This window comes from Ambystoma mexicanum, chromosome 8 (genome assembly GCF_040938575.1).
Source record: "Ambystoma mexicanum isolate Mex_15411 chromosome 8, UKY_AmexF1_1, whole genome shotgun sequence".
Lineage (NCBI taxonomy): Eukaryota > Metazoa > Chordata > Amphibia > Caudata > Ambystomatidae > Ambystoma > Ambystoma mexicanum.
In genome coordinates this window covers 295,260,896-295,281,185 of record NC_090929.1, presented here as the reverse complement: position 1 = coordinate 295,281,185, position 20,290 = coordinate 295,260,896, and the positions used below count along the sequence as shown (strand labels likewise).

The 20,290-nt window shown below is 48.5% G+C and overlaps 1 protein-coding gene across 1 annotated transcript in view; it reads left to right on the top strand.

Annotated features, from left to right (window-relative positions):
- LOC138471851 (collagen alpha-1(II) chain-like) overlaps nucleotides 1-20,290 on the top strand; it is a 1,536,387-nt gene that overhangs the window by 597,520 nt on the left and 918,577 nt on the right. Inside the window, exons 5-6 of the mRNA XM_069609694.1 lie at nucleotides 2,711-2,866; nucleotides 3,930-4,145. Coding sequence (XP_069465795.1) covers nucleotides 2,711-2,866; nucleotides 3,930-4,145 — 372 coding nt within the window. The remainder of the gene's footprint in view (nucleotides 1-2,710; nucleotides 2,867-3,929; nucleotides 4,146-20,290) is intronic.

The following is a 20,290-nucleotide window of genomic DNA, read 5'->3' as shown; positions in this document are numbered from 1 at the left end:
TGCATAGACCTCAATAGTCTGGGTGGAAACAGCCTACAGGCACAGTCCGCCATGTCATATTTAGTTGGAATGTGACAGCCAGGAGTGCACTATGTCATCTTCAGCAAGGGGGAAGGCCAACCTTTCCCCTGCAATGGTCAACATGATGAACTAACAAAGGCTCCATGGATCCGCCCTGTTCTTTTGCTAGACCCTGCAGCTGTTGGCAGTGATTAACATACCAACAGAGGGTACGTCAAACAGGACACATGGGGCCTGGCTGCAGAGGTTAACAAAGGAGAAGAAAACCCAACAACCTTTCATATGTAACTGTGTCAACCTAAAGCCAGCTCCTGCCCTCAGTATCAATGGCAGTGAGCTTCTTTGTAGGTGCCAGAGTGTCTTGTCTCGCCGCAGCATCAAGGGAGACCTGCCTCTTTAACAGGGACCACATAGACAGGACCATTAACCAGAGTTACTCTTTGAACAAAACAGATAGCAAGATGAGTCGGACTTAGTGTCACAAGGGAGTGAGGCCAGCGCTTTCTGTTGAGATAAGGTTTCTGCCATTTTAGTTCCGGGAGACACCTTGTTCCTGTTTTCACCCCTTTACCTTTCCTGTTGCAAAGCACTCTGACACCTCGTGCAAACAGGACATTGTTGGTAGGGACCCCAGGATTGGTTTGTTAAGGTATGTTTATCCTAAACCAATCACTGTGGCCCACTTGGCTTTAAAAGAGGGCTGGAGCCCCTCTTTAAGCAGATCACCTGAAGACTTCCCAAGAGGTCAGTAAGAAGAACTCAACCTTGGACCCTGGCTGATGGTACAGCCTGCCTTACATCTTCCGCCATTGAAGCAAGGCCAGGATATCCAAAGAGGGAAGCAAGATTCCTCACCTAAACATCTCCCTGGAAACAGAGGAAGATACAGAACCCTGCTGTAGAGGAGGTGCCAAACTTGGTACACACTCCAACCACCCATTTTGAAGTACCAGGAACGTTCACACCGAAATATGTGACTTATGATGAACAAATCAACCAGCAGAGAGCCGAGGTGGGGCTCTGTCCAGTACCTATCAGAATAACAGCACCTATTGAAGTACCGACACCTAAGAAAACCTGGACAGTAAGGTACCCATTGAGAAAACCATATCAGCAAATGAGACAGAATGACGATCGCCAGAATATAATACCTGAAGAAGCTAAGAAGATGCTAAAGGAAGACGAAAGATGATGTCATAAGAACCCAGACTGACTCACATATAGAAGATATGACGACCTGTGAATGATGAAGAGACGAAACACCATGGATAAGTGACAGCCTGAGCCTAAAGTGAAATAATTGATGTCAAGATGTCAGAAAATTATGCCATGTGCACGATGAAGATATTCAGTTAGTTTAACCGTGTACATGTGCAAAGTAACGGTAAGAAGCGCAGAAATCGTGAGGCTTGCTTATGCTTAGTAGTAAGACAAAGAGAAACTCAGACGAGGATAACCATGCCAAGAAGCCAAGGTTGTATCAGCTGAAATAGCCCAACAGTGGATACAATTAATGAGAAGAATAACAGAGTATCCCGTTCAGAAAGGTCAAGATAAGACACAGATGGCAGACGACTACACGAAATTGGATGAAGAATAACACGATTTCACGGTGTCGGAATCACGTGACCAGACGAGCAGGAAGGGATGAAACGTTCACACCTATGCATGGACCTTTGCCATGCACAGACGCCTTAACTTTCCCAGACTAAGAAGCAGACTCGAGGCCAACCACAAAGAAATAATTGACACATGACCACTGAAGTGATGATTGATAGTAGCAATAATTGGTGGGAAGCTGGGGGTGCAGACAAACTCCCTGCACCTGGCCGGCTATTCTGCACGCTGGTAAGCAAGTGGGAAAAGTATGAGTGGGGTTGATGCCAACCCAATCATAGTGGACCATGTAATCTAGGGTCCTATAGTTAGTAGAACCAATGAGATGTTGTACTTTTAGTGACGTTTACAGTAGCCATTTTGAAGGAAGGGCTTAGTTGCCCCACCTGACATTGTTCATCCAATTCCCTCTCCCCGTTACCATATACAGATATAGTGCCTATATTAAAGCTACCTTCCTAGAACCAATCAAGTTGCATGCTAAGTTTTGAGAGTTACAAGTCAGTGGTGACGTGTTTTTGGTATAAATACTATGTTTTTTCTGAAATTAATTGGAGTTGAAGCGAGAAGGAAGATCGAGCGATTGCTGATATTCATGAACTCCCCCTTTTTTGTACTTTTTATTAAACGGACTCCCTTTGCCAAACTATTGAGTTGTCATTATTGATTTGATGCGAGAGTATTAATCTGCATCCCCATCCATCTCAAGGGTGCTGCTACTCATCTTAAAGGGCTGTTGGGAAACCACCAGTCCTATGGGCCGGCTGGGTTTGGGCCACCTGTACCCACTGTTTCAGTGCCTTGATACCGCCTTGCGAGGTGAATGTTTGCTCTTTACAAGTACTGTACCCCACCATACCATTCCTGGGACCGTTACCTTCCGTGAACTCTGGTGACCACTGTATGTTCGGTATTGCTGACAGGAGTTCTGAAAGATTCGCTGTGACTTGCTGACATCAGGAGCAGGATGCATGTGTTGGCATGGTTCTGGTGTGGGCCGAATACATTCGGTAGCAAAGTGGAGGAAGGGAATCTCTTTCTGGGCACTTAGCATCCTTTCTTCTCTTTGCAGGGTTCTCTGCAGCAATTAATGTTTGTCATGGGAGATCCAGGAGCAGCCAAGGAGTACTGCAAGAACTACAATGGATCATGCTTGAGCTCATTTAATGAGGATCCAGTCTTCAACCAGTCCAGGTCCACCATGGAGCCTTTCACACATCAGCCTGAGGTAGGGTGTGAGTTGTGCTTCGGGTGAAGGTGCCACGACCACCCAGATGGACACGTACCAAGCCCATATCATTGCTTGTGTGCACTTGTCTGCCTCTCTGGGCATGCTTCTCTGCATACCTGTGCACACGTGCGTGTGTCTCTGTCCATGCTTGCCTGTGCCCCAATCCACGCCTGTCTAGGCCCCTGTGTATGCTTGCCTGCCTTCTTATGCATCTCTGGTTGTGTCCCTTTGCTCCTGCTTCCATTGCTGTTTGAGGATTGGCCCATTTCGTGACAGCCTATGCTTCGTTCATATTTGGTTACGATGTGATGGCATGATAGGGATCAGTAGAGGAGAAATGCATGATGTTGCAGCATTGCCCCACACCGGCGTTGCCACTCATTTTCTTAGACCCAGAGATTGCATGGCATCCATTCTATGTTTATCGAATTCTGGAGAATTGCAACACACCCCCGCCGCTGGAGCTTCGTCATTTAAATGGCGTGTGCACCTCTTGTGGGCGCTGGATCTCTGGGCATCAAATACCTGAAATTGGCACTGCTGTGTCCTTCTAGCTGCATGCATTGAGTGGCGGAGTGGCAAGCAGAACACATGTTGCTCCTTTTATTGCCAATTTTGAATGTTCATTGCACGTTTGACAAATGCGAAATCTTGCATTTTGTGTTGCAAGCGCAACTTCCCTCTTAGATGGATGGTCCTTGAGAGAGGCCTCCTGTGCCCCAGCCTGAAACATGGCAGGAATGCACAACAGCCAATTCCTGGGATGCTCCAGGCTGGTGCACACAAGGCGTCCCTGTGCCACGTGACCCAGCAGCTCTGGACCGCGTCCAAACATCCACTGGCTGCAGAGGTAACATTCCAAGACTTTAGCAAAGCAGTACACGTTGCTGAATTCATAAGTACCGCAGTGGTAAACATGCTTAATCAATGAGTGTAATTGTGCATGAGGCAAGCACTCCGTTTCTGGGGAGCTGTGGAGCAGTGTGTTCTGTCGCTGAGAGTTGATCATTGGTGTCCTCCCACTCTAAATGCAACCCTGCCCTATTTCTGTGATACACAGGTCATCATCACACCTCCCGAAGGCCAGTACGAGGACTCCTCCGCCGGCTCAGCACCCACAGCAGCACCCACTCCTATGCCCGAGGACGTGTCCACGCATGCGGCTGCCATCCATCCCCTGCAGGGCCCTTATGCCGCCTCCCAGCTGCCCTCTGTCACTACAGTCTCTCAAGACACTTCTGCCCAGCAATCACACCAGCGAGGCACAGCAACCGCGGTAAGTGGGAGGCCCCTCTCTTTCTACAAGGGATGTAATCTTTGCCAAAGAGATGCCAAACACTTGCGCTATCCATTATTTTCAACAAAACACACGAGATTGTCACCGAATTGACAGTGTGGCCCTCATGAAAAGTGTGGCAGGTGTTTGCAGGGAGCAGATGCAAGCCATAAGCAGCGACACTACCAGCACTCATTGCGTGAGCCGGCCTCTGTGTGATAGGCCCCCCCGGCACCTAACAGATGGAGATATTCAGAAACTGGGACTGTGGCCTTTCCCGAGATCTACACGCATTGTTGTTGCTGTTTCGAGGGTGGGGGTAGATTGTCTACAGCAGCGGGTCATACCGCCACTCTGCAGGTTTTAATACTACCCTCAAGAATCGGGTTTTACCCCATACTACATTACATCGCAGAGGGGGTTTATAAAGTGGTCATATGCAATACCCCCGCTAAGGACGTATTTCTCATGACGTTAAAGGGTTGCTTTAGAATAATCCTTCAGAAAAAAATTAAATAAAAGTCTGGTCTTTTAAAAATAAATGTTACCTCCACCTATTGGGTGGGGAACACATGGTGGGTATTATTATGGGATATTTGACCTCATAACCAGACGATATTTGCTGGATGGGAAATTCCAAGGACATAATGCATGCAGTACATACCCCACAGGGGGCAACATTGCCAGGCGCTGGGAGCTATTTAACTCCTGCTTGTAGCCCAGAAGAGCTTGACATCAAAAGCGACAACGAGCTACTTTTGACTCCCCTGGTCCTAGTCCCACTGGTGCCATACAAAGTAACCTACCTGACATGAACTCTGTGTGCATGGGGATATGCTTAAGGGAACTGGCATTAGGACCACACCTAGAAGACCTTTAAATCATGATGAGGCAACTATGAGAGTCAATAAGGTGTAATGTCCATCTCAGGTGCAAGTGAGATGTGTGATACTGTGCCTCATTCCCACAGGTAGGTCCTGCTTTCTGGGCGATGCTTGACACACAGGAGTGGATTTGAGCTCTTGGTAAACAAATCCTTTTTTCAATCCCTGCCCAATATTTCTTAATTTAATTAGCTGTAAAATTCAGTGGTATTTCTAAATGCTACCTATTTTTTAGAATTGCCACCAACCTCATAATGAGGGCAGATGAAGTAACTCTTGTTTGGTTATTCTCATATTATGCCATTTAAAGCAATGCTCTGTTCCATTATTGGGTTTTCTACCACTGTGTCAAGTCACTTGGCCCACACCAGCAGGGAGGACCGGGAAACTCTGGGGCCGAGGGAGCCACCAACTCTGTGATGTAACCCTTAGAGGGGGTAAATGGCGTATCCTATCCAGGTCCTCTGCCCCCAGATCAGAGAGAGGGCTGCCAATTCCCCGCAAACCTGGCAGGTGGAATACCTGTGCAGGATTCCCCCATGATCTTGCATCCTGACCTTCAGAAGGCGAACCCAGGCACGGGCCAGGCTAAGACAGTGCATAACATCCTGAGCCTGTAGTTAAGGATGGGGAAGGCATATCCACGCGAGGAGGAGGTGGGTCTGCGATGCCTGGGTCCATCGGCATCCAGGAACCCAGGAACCCAAGGACGGACAGGGCCGGTGAATCAGAGGTCTTCCTGTGGTAATCACCCAATCATCTACAATTTAAAAGGATACAGACATCTGCTGGCTGTGTGGAGGAGAGGGTGACACTCCAGTTTAGTGAGGTTGCTGGAGGAATAGGTGCAAGAGCAGGAGGAAAAAGCAGGAGCTGTGAAGGGTAGAGCATGGGGCATCTGGAAGCAGAACCGGTGAGCAGAGGGGAGCTACTTCCAGAGAACCACAGTGTTAAAAATCCCAGATTGAAACTGCAGACCAGAGTAGAGGGCCTGTTCAAGCCTGGTAACAGATTGCCAGAGTAGAGGGCGTGCAGATTGCCAGAGTAGAGGGCCTGTTCAAGCCCTGGCAGCAGATTGCCAGAGTAGAGGGCCTGTTCAAGCTCTGCAGCAGATTGCCAGGGTAGAGGGCCTGTTCAAGCCTGCCAGCAGATTGCCAGAGTAGAGGGCCTGTTCCAGCCTGCCAGCAGATTGCCAGAGTAGAGAGCCTGTTCAAGCCCTGGCAGCAGATTGCCAGAGTAGAGGGCCTGTACAAGCACTGGCAGCAGATTGCCAGAGTAGCTGGCCTATTCAAGCCCTGCAGCAGATTGCCAGAGTAGAGAGCCTGTTCAAGCCCTGGCAGCAGATTGCCAGAGTAGAGGGCCTGTTCAAGCCCTGGCAGCAGATTGCCAGAGTAGAGGGCCTGTACAAGCACTGGCAGCAGATTGCCAGAGTAGCTGGCCTGTTCAAGCCCTGCAGCAGATTGCCAGAGTAGAGAGTCTGTTGAAGCCCTGGCAGCAGATTGCCAGAGTAGAGGGCCTGTACAAGCCCTGGCAGCAGATTGCCAGAGTAGCGGGCCAGTTCAAGCCCTGTAGCAGATTGCCAGAGTAGAAGGCCTGTTCAAGCCCTGCAGCAGATTGCCAGAGTAGAGAGTCTGTTCAAGCCCTGGCAGAAGATTGCCAGAGTAGAGGGCCTGTTCAAGCCCTGGCAGCAGATTGCCAGAGTAGAGGTCCTGTACAAACCCTGGCAGCAGGTTGCCAGAGTAGAGGGCCTGTTCAAGCCCTGTAGCAGATTGCCAGAGTAGAGGGCCTGTTCAAGCCCTGGCAGCAGATTGCCAGAGTAGCGGGCCTGTTCAGGCCCTGGCAGCAGATTGCCAGAGTAGAGGGCCTGTACAAACCCTGGCAGCAGATTGCCAGAGTAGAGGGCCTGTTCAAGCCCTGCAGCAGATTGCCAGAGTAGAGAGTCTGTTCAAGCCCTGGCAGAAGATTTCCAGAGTAGAGGGCCTGTTCAAGCCCTGGCAGCAGATTGCCAGAGTAGAGGTCCTGTACAAACCCTGGCAGCAGGTTGCCAGAGTAGAGGGCCTGTTCAAGCCCTGCAGCAGATTGCCAGAGTAGAGGGCCTGTTCAAGCCCTGGCAGCAGATTGCCAGAGTAGCGGGCCTGTTCAGGCCCTGGCAGCAGATTGCCAGAGTAGAGGGCCTGTACAAACCCTGCCAGCAGATTGCCAGAGTAGAGGGCCTGTTCAAGCCCTGCAGCAGATTGCCAGAGTATAGAGTCTGTTCAAGCCCTGGCAGAAGATTGCCATAGTAGAGGGCCTGTTCAAGTCCTGCATCAGATTGCCAGAGTAGAGGGCCTGTTCAAACCCTGGCAGCAGATTGCCAGAGTAGAGGGCCTGTTCAAGCCCTGCAGCAGATTGCCAGAGTAGAGGGCTTGCAGATTGCCAGAGTAGAGGGCCTATTCAAGCCCTGGCAGCAGATTGCCAGGGGCAACACAGAACTTAGTGGAGGAGATAGTCAAGTGCCCCAGGGCTCATTAAATCCCCTAAAGTTGCAGAAGCAAGTCAGGGGCGCTATATCCGGCAACGTTCGAGGAGTGTGCGGGGCACTATATCCCAAGACCCGAACGTGAGATCAGAGAAATGGGGTTGCAGCTCAGAGTAGGATGTAGTTGTTAGGCCATCAGCATCACCCCAGGAATTCTGTAGTTAGCACCCAGATTAGGAGGGATAACACCCTACCCAGAAGTACCACATAGAGTGATCTTTCATGCCTTAAAGGAACCAATAATGTAGGGTCTTTCGTCTGCTCGGAATATTAGATGCAGTGAGAGAATGAGGGGAAATTGCATTTATTACAGGGAGCTATGGCACAGTGCCAAGAAACATAGTTTCCCTGACAACCGATGATAAACACACAGGCCATCACATAATTCATGAAACAGCAGCATGCATTTAAGCTCCGGAAGTGATGTGTTCTGTTTGTACAGCTCCCAACTTAAAGCATTGCTGGGAATATAGCTGCTATTTCTGTGTCCTGCAAGCCACCAGCAAGAAGACGAAATGCATGACTTAAACGTACTGATAGTCTATGGCATGACTGTGCGGTAACAGGTTTTGCTGCACGCCCAGAGTAGGACGTGGCAGGTGCAGAAGAGATAGTAATGTGTGTTATGTACTGGGAAATTTGAAAATCCTTTCATGTCTTATGTAATGTTTCAAGCTGACTAGTGTGCTACGCGTCTTTCTTCAGGCTGTAGACAGAGTGTCAAGATTAAGCCTAAGAAAGCAAAGTGTGTGATGTCAGGCACGGGTTCATTGGGAAATGTACGTCATATGGCTGTCCGGACAGGGACATGGGGTGGTTTGACGATGCAGCAAGCAGTGCAGTTGTCGCATCAGGGCACAGAGCAGTCCTTGTCCCCACTCTAGTGTTGTAGGTGTTTGCAGCTGAGCATTTGCTGCTTGCTGAAGGTCTGCAGAAGGTGGGCGTCCCCTCCGCAGACAAAATGACACCATCACCAGGGACGTCATTTCACCAAAGTGCCAGGGGTAGCGGAAGTGACATCACACGACCCTTGACCCCCTGATGACATCACAGGAAGTAATGTCATTTGACCCCACCCCAAAGTGATATCACGGTTGCGATGGAACACAACATTTCACCCGTTGACAAAACAGGAAGTGGCATCACATAGCATTGTACACTACGAAATATATGGTTACAATATCATTATACCGTGATGTACATTCATACAAGAATGGATGGCCATATGTATCATTAAGATTAGTGTGTATAGGCCCATATTACCAAATTACTGTGATTGCAAGTAGACGTCCATGACCAAATGATAATGATGTGCTATTATATAGCACTTATGCTTAAGCGCTTTATATAGAAAAAAATATACACCCAAAATCACCCAACCTGTGTTGGTACTCATTTATCGACCTCAGAAGGATGAAAGGCTGAGTGAGGCATTTAAGAACAGTCTAAGTCAGTGACTCACCCCCTGAAGTGTGCCTGAAATAAACCTTTAATGAGTCTAGCACTTTTTGTATAGAATTCCAGAAAGACACATTATTTGGTATTCCTATTCTTTCTTATTTAGGGTCAGTGCTGAAAGTGTTAGACTTGTGGCACTCCTGTTCTTATTTTTCTTATTTTTTTTTTAAGGGGCCTGAACAAGAAAGCCAGCCACCCCAGAAGTAAATAGCCACATGGTGCTGGCCACAGCCCAGGAGCTTGCATTAAAAAAACAAAATATATATATATATATATATATATATATATATATATATATATATGTACCCCATGCAGATGTAAAAGTAGCAACCAGGCCCATTCCCTTCGGACTCTCCTAGACACAGGTGTGTAATGGACGTTTAGTTTCCACCCATAGCTTAAAATGTATTCGTTGCAAGATTTACGTGAATACTTTCAACCCCAGGCAGTGACATGTTTCCTTCAACATGAACACATGTAAAATGGAAGAGAATATTTCCCAGTCGAGCCTTGGAAATCATGGTGGTGCCAGATTGCCCAAAGCGTCCACAGGGATGTCAATGAGAGGCACAAGTCGCCCCAAGGCGGTGCGGCCAAGGAGTGGGAGTTTATTGAGCGGTGGCAAGTCCCGCCTGGAGGAATCCGTAGATTTGCGCGGGAAAAAAAAACGAATGGAAGATTGGACTGAATTTGGGCCATATGCAAATTACATCCAAGTCTCCCATTCAGGGCCATTACAGTGAACAAGGGGAGCGGGGCTTGCGGGGGTGTCCCCCGCACCCTGTTCACTGTAATGGCTCCGGCAGTTGTGGGGGTGTCACCTGCGTCCCGAAAAATGTACGTTTAAAAAATATAAAAAGACCCTACTGCGCCGGTTCCGATCAGGGAAATGAAGGGAACAGGCATTGCAGGGACAAAGTAAGTCAAGGGTAATTAAGGGGTGGGCGGGAGCGGGTTATCTGAAATGGCCACAGGATGAAAAACCAAAAATTAATTTAGAAAAAATAACTCGTTTTTTTCTCCCTGGGTCAATTCAGATTCAAACAATTCACGGTAATCCGTGTGCAGGCAGCTGCACAACCTCTTTCTGATGCGATTCAATGAAGTTACTGGCATGGGTGCAGGCAGTGCCACTATGCCTGGAGGCATCAGAGACACTGAGGACCTGTCTCATTTGGGCTTTGTTCCCACCCCGGATTTGGGATAAAGAAGAGGTGCCATGTGCTCTTTAGCAACTGAGGAGTCACTTTCAGACTGGCATCTTCTGGCTCTATCCTGGGAGGATGGGCATAGGTGGCCTTGCAAGAAGGGTGCGCGTACCCCTCTCATTGTACACAGTGGTGGTGGCATTGCAGCCTGCTTCAGGATTGTAAGGAATATCACTGCTCTACCAGAGGAGCAAGTCCAGAGTTGGTGCTCTCTTTCCTTATGCAGTCATGGGAATGTTATCACGCCACATGCCCAAGGCTCTGTATCCAGTTCAAATCAATGAAGGGAGCATATTTGCGATTAAAAGTTACTATTGCAGAGGCCCAGTTGTTGTGGAGATGAGTCCAGAGGTTGGGGGCATCCTCTAAGACACTCCCAATTGCAGAAGCCCACAACCCCTTCAAGCCAATGAAAAGGGCAGTTCAAAGGATGTAAACCTACATCGGGCCAATCCGCCTTTCTTAAAGAGCTTTGAATGGAAGTGAGATGTTGGGGCCTACAACATGTTGCAATGCTTGTTATCATTGAACTCAATACTACCAGTTTGACTGGAGTTGTGTCAACTAGTCTTCACTTCGTGGCACTACAAACCACTGGATTAAAAGTCTCATTCACGTCCATTGTTAAAAGTCCTCTTCCCACAAGCAGCTAAGCCTTGCACGGCAGACTTGTCCAATTCACAAAAAGTTCAAGGCTGGAGAAACCGTGTAAAACTCAATTTTACTCTTTATCATTGGTGGTGGAGCTCCTCATGGCCACCAACCATTCCTGGTCCAGAGTAAACATTCCTGTCCACATGGGAAAACTAAGGAATGCACTGAACATTTCCATATTTCCTGCATACCTAGACCAGGTATCGGTTCCAGCATGAAAGCTGCCTTCTGGGGAACTCTCAGTGCTACCCAATCTAGGGATGCAGCCATTTATAAACGCACACACCCCTGCACCAGGAAGGTCCAGTGCAGCTTTCAGCAGCCACCGGATTCAACGGAATCTCTAAGGATCACTCTCCTTTTACTATTAAAAATATACACAGAAATTAGAAGCACTTCTGCAGAATGCATTGCACGCCCCACTTTCCTACGAAGAGGATTTGAGACAGAAGAGTCAAGTGGGCAGGTATTCTGGTCCTTTAATTGAGCAGTAACATTAGGGCGGTGGTAGACCCTTGAAGCTCTATCTTGCCTCGCTCTGGCCCAGATTCCAGAGTGCTGCCATAAATCCCAAGCCCGGCCTCCTATGTGAATGTAGTGGCATCCTAACCCCTGAATATCCTTATGTGACACGTATGGTTAGAATTCGTAAGGCACAGCTTTACGTGTCCATGTGCGTCGACCGTATTCTAAGTGCAACCTCACACACCCCCAGGATTGCCCGTCTATGCCAGCAAATGCCTTTTATGCCTATTATAATGTCAATGTTCATGGCCCAGCCTCACATATCCAGGTTCTGGCATCATTCCCCACTCCCCACACTCTTATCCTCAGAGATTCCATGCACCTGCATCGCAGCACACCGGCTTCTGGCACTCTGGCCTCATCCCAAGCCTAGGGCCACATCTGATGCATGCTCAGCACTTGGGTGATTAGCAGAGATGCAGCTCCTTCTGCCCCCCTCTCCTCTCCCCACTAGCCAGTGGTGGAGGCAGGTTTGGTGCAAGTGGGGCGGATGGATCCTTGGGAGCACCAGGATTATGAATGATTCATGCTCTCACACAGCCAGTGAATAGCCTACATAGTTCCCCAAATCAGTGCGGGTGATCAAGTGTAGCGACGGAGCCCAAAATATTTAAGGGGATTAGGAAGGCTTGAGGGGAAGAGTTCTTCCCACGAAAAACATTTTTATATAATGTGTTGAAATGGTGCACTTTACAGCACACATTTTGAGAAAATGTGGTAAAAAGCTATAGTATTTACAATTGGTTGTCCTGGGTAACACATGAACAAATAGAGCAAATGCCAGGTCACCAACAGTACATACGCATTTTACAATATTCTAATTAGGTTGTGTCCACAATATGTCTATACCAATAATCCTGCTCACTGTATATCAGATGCATGAGAATGTGTCCAGAACTAGTCTAAACCAATAATCCTGGTTACTGTAAATCAGTTGCATGAGGCTGCCTCCACAATCCATCTAAACCAATAATCCTGGTCACTGTAAATCAGATGCATGAGGCTGCCTCCTCCTTCTATATCCTGGTCACTGTAAATCAGATGCATGAGGCTGCCTCCTCCTTCTATATCCTGGTCACTGTAAATCAGATGCATGAGGCTGCCTCCACAATCCGTCTATACCAATAATCCTGATGACTGTAAATCAGTTGCATGAGGCTGCCTCCACAATCCATCTAAACAAATAATACTGGTCACTGTAACTCAGTTGCAAGAGGCTGCCTCCTCCTTCTATATCCTGGTCACTAAAAATCGGATGCATGAGGCTGCATCCACAATCCATCTATACCAATAATCCTGGTCACTGTAAATCAGATGCATGAGTCTGCCTCCACAATCCGTCTATACCAATAATCCTGGCCACTGTATATCAGTGGCATGAGAATGTGTCCAGAACTAGTCTAAACCAATAATCCCGGTCACTGTAAATCAGATGCATGAGGCTGCCTCCAAAATCCGTCTATACCAATAATCCTGATGACTGTAACTCAGTTGCAAGAGGCTGCCTCCTCCTTCTATATCCTGGTCACTAAAAATCGGATGCATGAGGCTGCATCCACAATCCATCTAAACCAATAATCCTGGTCACTGTAAATCAGATGCATGAGGCTGCCTCCACAATCCGTCTATACCAATAATCCTGGTCACTGTAAATCAGATGCATGAGTCTGCCTCCACAATCCGTCTATACCAATAATCCTGGTCACTGTAAATCAGATGCATGAGTCTGCCTCCACAATCCGTCTATACCAATAATCCTGGTCACTGTAAATCAGATGCATGAGGCTGCCTCCACAATCCATCTAAACTAATAATCCTGATGACTGTAAATCAGATGCATGAGTCTGCCTCCACAATCCGTCTATACCAATAATCCTGGTCACTGTAAATCAGATGCATGAGTCTGCCTCCTCAATCCATCTATACCAATAATCCTGGTCACTGTAAATCAGATGCATGAGTCTGCCTCCTCAATCCATCTAAACCAATAATCCTGGTCACTGTAAATCAGATGCATGAGGCTGACTCCACAATCCGTCTAAACCAATAATACTGTGACTGTAACTCATTTGCAAGAGGCTGCCTCCTCAATCCGTCTATACCAATAATCCTGGTTACTGTAAATCAGATGCACAAGGCTGCCTCCACAATACATCTAAACTAATAATCCTGATGACTGTAAATCAGTTGCATGAGGCTGCCTCCACAATCCGTCTATACCAATAATCCTGGCCACTGTAAATCAGATGCATGAGTCTGCCTCCTCAATCCATCTATACCAATAATCCTGGTCACTGTAAATCAGATGCATGAGGCTGACTCCACAATCCGTCTAAACCAATAATACTGTGACTGTAACTCATTTGCAAGAGGCTGCCTCCTCAATCCGTCTATACCAATAATCCTGGTTACTGTAAATCAGATGCACAAGGCTGCCTCCACAATACATCTAAACTAATAATCCTGATGTAAATCAGATGCATGAGTCTGCGTTTACAATCGGTTTATGCCAACATAGACACTGTAATACACTTGTGTGGGGCTGAGCATGAGCCCACAAATCAGCATTGCTACTCAGGGCAGGCTTCAGGCAGTCAGTGCCGTGGCCCAGACAGAGCCTTATGCTCCTCGGGATCCTGCAGCAACAAGCAGCTACGTCTATACGGAGTAACACTGATTGCATTCTAGAGGCGGTGGTGGGGGTGCTTTCAGGCAAAAAGCCATTTTGCGCCCTGCCCTACCAAAGCTTTGCCGTCATTTCCCAACCCCCTGTAACACTCTCAAGACAGACAACCCACTGGTACATACTCGATTCCTTTTCACTCTTTGTTTTGGCAGAGCGTTTAAAGTGGAAGCTATTTAGAAGTGGTGACTCATGGATGATAAGAACTGCAAAGGGAGGCTTTTTATTCTGAGAGCACACACAAAGCACCAGTTATTCACCAAAACCTCTCTATGCTTTCTTCCAAGAAAATTAAAATGTCACTCAAAAGGTTTTAAACCGTCTCCCTTACTTTTGTGTTCTTTTACACACCAAAATAAGTTTTAAAAAAAAATGAAATGGCACATTTTCCTCTCATTATATGTGAAGCATATCACTGTCAGACAATGAAAAAATGAGGCTTACGTTTACACACACATACACACACCCCTCCCCTAAAGACTCACACAATTCTTGCATACACACATATATTGTATACCAACACACACGCATGCATACATTACAAAACACTTAGCTTGGCCTTCTCTGGATCCACTCTTTGGACTGTCACAGAGGCAACTAGACAGGGTGTGGAACCCAGGGGGCGGGCTGGCACTGCAGCGGTTCTGAACGACCACAATGTGGACGACTTGGTCCACATCGGTGTATGCTTAGCAACCAAAAAGTACACACTCCGGTGCATTTAAAAAATAAAATAAAGAAATCTTGCTGCAGTGAGCGTGTGTTAAGGGCCCCGGGGAGGCCAGGCCCTACTCTGGAGCACTACCAATAATGGCACACAGAGCTGGCCTGAGTGTAGAAGCAACTGGCGAGCGCGTAGCCGCTCGGCCATTTTATTAACTCATTACACGTGATCACAGCCGTCCTCGTAAGAGACGTGCTGCCATTACTTTAACAGCAACATGTGACTGCCCGATGACGTGCCAAAGTCACAACATTCCATGCCAAGGGTAAGAACACAAAATGTCAACAAAACTGTGGTAACTTTAACAATACTCATCTCCAGCGTTCATTTGAACAACTAGCCTGGCCCCCTCGAATTCTTGTGCCAGCGGGCCTGGGCCCTCTTTACCTTCTTCCGTCTTTTCCGCTCTGCCACCCCTGTGCCACTTGCTGGGGGTCCTGGCAGTTACTCTTCCATGAAGAATACCTCTTCATCCTCGTACTCGACTAGGGCTACCACTTCCTTATCGTTCCTGTCTTCCCTGCAATCCTCTGTAGGCCAGCTGGCGTCTTCCGTGATGAGTGCCAGGTTGGTGGCTATTTCAGCCCGCCTGTTTCTCCATGGCTCTGGCTCAGTGGCCCCGGTAATTGACGCCCAGGAGGTCTTGCAGAAGTTTGAATAATGTCCTGCCTTGTGGCACCTACCACACTGCCACCCTACCGCTGGACACGGCCCTACATGTGGCAACCCCTTCCACAGAATTTGCACAGTCTCTGGGGTGCCTCATCCTTGCCCTTTCTTGACATGGCTCCTCTTCTGGCCCCTGTCACTGGAGTGGCCTTCTTGCTCTGGGTCTTGACGACATATACCTCCTCCACTTGCAGCCGTTTCATAGCCACCTCCATCTGGGCCGACTGCACCTCAGCAAGTTCCTGGGCTCCAGTAGGATTCGTGCCAGAGGGATTCCTGGTTCCTTCAGGATCTGTGTGCGTAGCTTGCTGGACCAGCATTTTTGAATTACCTGGCCCCACAACTTCTTCGTCAACTAATGCACACATCGCTGCGCTGCCAGTTGGCACAGCCGGTTCTAGAATGTGTCAATGGACTCAGCAAGCCTGTTGGAGCTGGAACCGTTCATAGACAATGTTGACCATTGGGGCAAGGTAGTTGGGCCGTGCCCTCTCTGCAACTCGATAAGACCCATCACCTGGTGGCAGCACCCTGTACATTTTATGGACCTCGCTCCCTGCATAGGACTATAGGAGCGTCTTCCTTTTTGGCACCATCAGTTATTTCAGGCACTTCAAAAAACATATTTAGCCTCTCCAGCCAGTGTCCCCAACTTGGGTTTAGTGTCGCAGGTTCAGGATGGTCACGTTGCAACACGCGACCCGCCAACTCGAAAAAGGAGATTTCTTGACGTCATTGGACCAGGAGGACACCTATTTCCACTTCCCCATTCACAAGAAACATTGAATGTTTTTGCATTTCGTGATGCAAGGCCAGCACTACCAGTTCAAGGCTCTACCTTTCGGCTTGTTGTCAGCCCCCAGAATGTGCATGAAATGCCTGGCACCAGGGGCAGCCCATCTGCGTCTACAGGGTATACATGTATAGCCATGCCTGGATAACTGGCTAATACGTGCCCGCTTGCGGGAGCTGGCCGGCAGACACACGGAGACGACAATCCGGCTATTGTCGGATCTGGGATTCTCTGTCAACTATCCACCATCACAGAACGTGCTGTTCCCAGGTGCCAGACACAATATGGTGTCTTGCCTGGCATTGCTCTCGGAGGAGAGGCTAGCAGCCGTTCAAGGAAAGGTGCAACGAAGAAGGCCACAGTGCGGGCCATCAAGTTGTTACTGAGCATGATCTCGTCCTGCATCTACCTTGTCCGTCTCTGCAGGTTTCAGATGCAACCCCTACAGGAATTCCTGGACGCCCGCTGGATACAGGTGTCTGGAAACTTCACGGACAAGATCCCTCTCAACGAAGAATTCCTACAGTGGGGCATCCACTCCAACGTCGCCCAATGCACAGGATTTCAAAACCCCCATACCAGGAGACGGTCACCACAGATGCCTCCCTGCAAGGGCGGGGAAGGCACACTGGATGTCTACACGCCAGAGGACTGTGGCTGCCAGAGGAAAAGGGTCTGCATATCAACATCCTGGAGCTTTGGGCAGTGTTCTAGGCCCTCAAGTCATTCCTACCATCTCTGAAAGGCAAAGTGGTGAGGATCTTCATGGACAACACCACCACCATGTTCTACATCAGGAATCAGGGGGGCACTCGATCGCCAACGCTCTCCAAGGTAGCGCAGGCCTTGTGGTACTGGGCCGTCAGACAAGGGAAGTTCCTCGTCCCTCTCCACCTGGCGGGGCTCAAGAACACCATCACAGACTCCCTCAGCAGGGATCTGCACTCCTGCCATGAGTAGGAGCTTCGTCAGGATCAGGTGGACCAACTGTTCATCAAATGGGGCAGACCCCAGATTGATCTGTTTGTGATGATGGTGAACTCCAAGTGCCAGAAGTTTGCCGGCAGATTCCACCAGCCGAGGAGCCTGGGGCAGGGTCGATCCTTCCCGTGGGAAGGGCTGTTTCTGTACGTGTTTCCTCCATTTCCGCTCCTGCTATGAGTGATCAACACACTCAGACAGTGTCAATGCAAGATGAGATGCGTGGCCGATTCAGTTTTGGTATCCGGAACTTCTCAGCCTGTTAGCATCGCTTATGTCAAGTTGCCGGTGGTTCCGGATCTCCTCATCAGAGGGGGAGGTGCAATCCTTCATCACAACCCGGGATCACTGAACCTGAGGACTTGGCTTCTGTAGCCTTAGAGTTTGGAGGTTATGAGTTGCCAGCAGACTGCAGGGAGGTCCTCGCCAAGGCCATGGCATCATCAACCTTAAATTGCTACGGCCATAAGGGAAAGTGTTTTGCTACGTCATGCCGGTTGCAGAAGATTACCCCTCTGAGGGTCACGGCTCCACAGATCCTTCAATACTTGCTATCCTTGGCAAAGGATGGTTTGGTGCACGCCTCCATCAAGGCGCATCTGGTGGCTATTTCCCGCTACACCAGATCCCCAGGAAGATCCTCGCTGTTGTCCCACAGACTCGTCAAGGAGTTTCTCAAAGCATGTTTCCAATCTTTCCCGCGGGTGAAGGCTCCTGCCCCGGCAAGGGAACTCAATGTGATTCTGACGAGGCTCATGGGGGCCTCCTTCAAGCCTATGCATCAGGCCCCACTCAAGAGTCTCTCATGGAAGGCGGCATTCCTTGTGGCCATCACCTGAGCCAGACGCATAGGTGAGATCCAGTCCCTATCCTTCAAGCAGCCGTGTCTGACTTTCCACGAATCAAAGGTGGTACTGCGTACACACCCCTCTTTCATGCCGAAGGTTCAGTCGGAATTCCACCTCAATGAGCCTTTGGTGTGACCTGTTTTCTTCCTGAAATCTTTGCCACCTGCGGAAAGGGCCTTGCACTCGCTAGACGTTGCTCATGCCCTGAAGTTCTACATGACACACACAAAGAGTTTCCGGAAGACTTCACAACTATTTGTGAACTTTGGTCCTGTGAACCATGGGAAGGCCTTGTCCAGAGCTTCCATTTCAAGGTGGCTCTCCGGCTGCATCATGCACTGTCATCAGTTGGCGAACTGACTGCTGCCCGGCCGTCCGAGAGCCCACTCCACTTGAGCGATCACTGCGACAACAGGGTTCTGGTCTGTTGTGCCATTGCTGGACATCTTCAGGGCTGCTACATGGAGGTCCAGACTCACCTTCATGAAGTTCTACTGCATCGACAGGGATTCCAGGGAAGAGTCCAGAGTCGGCCAATTAATGCTACGCAACCTCTTTGCTTGAGGCGAGTCTATTCCAGAGGTAAGAGTTAATTGCTTCTGTTAAGCCTTGCCACCTCCCGTGGTTGTGTAATGTTGTACTACTATGCATTCATTATACATGAGCATGTGAATCCATGCCAGTCCCCATGCTGGAGAAGGTTTGAGTTACTTACCTGTAACGTGGGTCTGGCATGGATTCACATGAGAACCCTCCCTCCGGCCCCTCTGTGGCTCTTCTTGGTCATACTGTCACTTTACATGCTTATCAACTCTGAAGATGGCTGCCAGAGGAGGGTCTTAGAGAAAGGACTGCCATTGGATGGGGGCAGTATGACCCAGAGGGCAGTGATTGGTGTAGAGGAGAAATACAGTTTTTAAATGGAAGTGAAAATGTTTTTCTTTTGCAGAGGATTTCCAACCTGACACAGGGAATATTCAAGAGCATGTGAATCCATGCCAGACCCATGCTGGAGAACAATAGTTACAGGAAAATAACTTAAACCTTATAAGCTATATAGTGAGAACAGATGCAGAAGTGAGACTGCATAAATGCGCTGCAAGAGGAGAGGGGAAGGGTGGTTATTGCCAAGTACAGCAAATGGGGTTACTGGGAGACAGATCCATGTCTGTCTAAAAAGACACATAGAATTTCAGACCAATGCAGACTTGTTTGACATAGTGCTCGAGGCGTAGGGGGTGAGAGGACAAAGAAGCAGCCCTTAGACACTTGTATCTTTCCTTGAGGGAAGTTAGTGAGTTTTAACAGGCAGACCAAAGGTTTCCGGTTGGTTGGTATCCTAGTTCTAAAGACTGTGTGCACATCTGTCTAGCACTTTGTGCACTAGGTAGAGTATTTTGAATTCAAGCTGCTTCTTCAGGAACTATACCAATGATTCCAGGGGTGATGTTATATGGTCTGACAGCTCCAGGTCAAGGATGAAGAGGGAGATGTAGCTTTAAATTATTTGAAGTATGGCCAGAGATTTGGTCAGCAGACCAGCGTAAATTTATTTTCAATAATAGATGCAAGAGACAACCGCCAAATCAATTGTAGCAAAAGTGATGCACTGGTTAGCTGAATGAGGGGGAACTGTTGGAAGGCACCGTTGGTGGTGGAATTTACTTGTCACATAAAGGATAGGCACACGTCAATTTGTCTGCCCAGTTTGCTAACATCAGAGGACTATAGGCCTCATTATAAGTTGTGTGGTATCTTGGCGGTAAATCTGCAAAGATACCTCCAAATAGCATTACAGTTACTGCCACTTGTTCCGACAGTATTACCGTCAGATTACAAGTGGCAGTGGTGGCGTTAGTCCCCCTTTAAGGACTCCATGGGGCATTTCGGCAGAATTACCCCAGCAGTAATTCCGCTGGTGGTGATTCTGCCTAGATCGGGTGGAAAGTTGGTGAGCTGGAGGTGAATCCTTCAACTTTCCACCCAACTCATTGTTGGTGCGGTAATGTGGCGGTATGTGATAATACCGCTGCATTCATCCAGCACCTCCCAACTCGTAATGAGGCAATATGTTGGTAGGGGTCCACTTGAATAGGGTCTGGTAGGCTCCAGGCAGAAGGGCCTCTTTATTTTGGTGAACACCTTAAACACGGGTATGGCAATCTCTGACTTGCCTCCTCCGCCTCTCCTGAGGAAATCT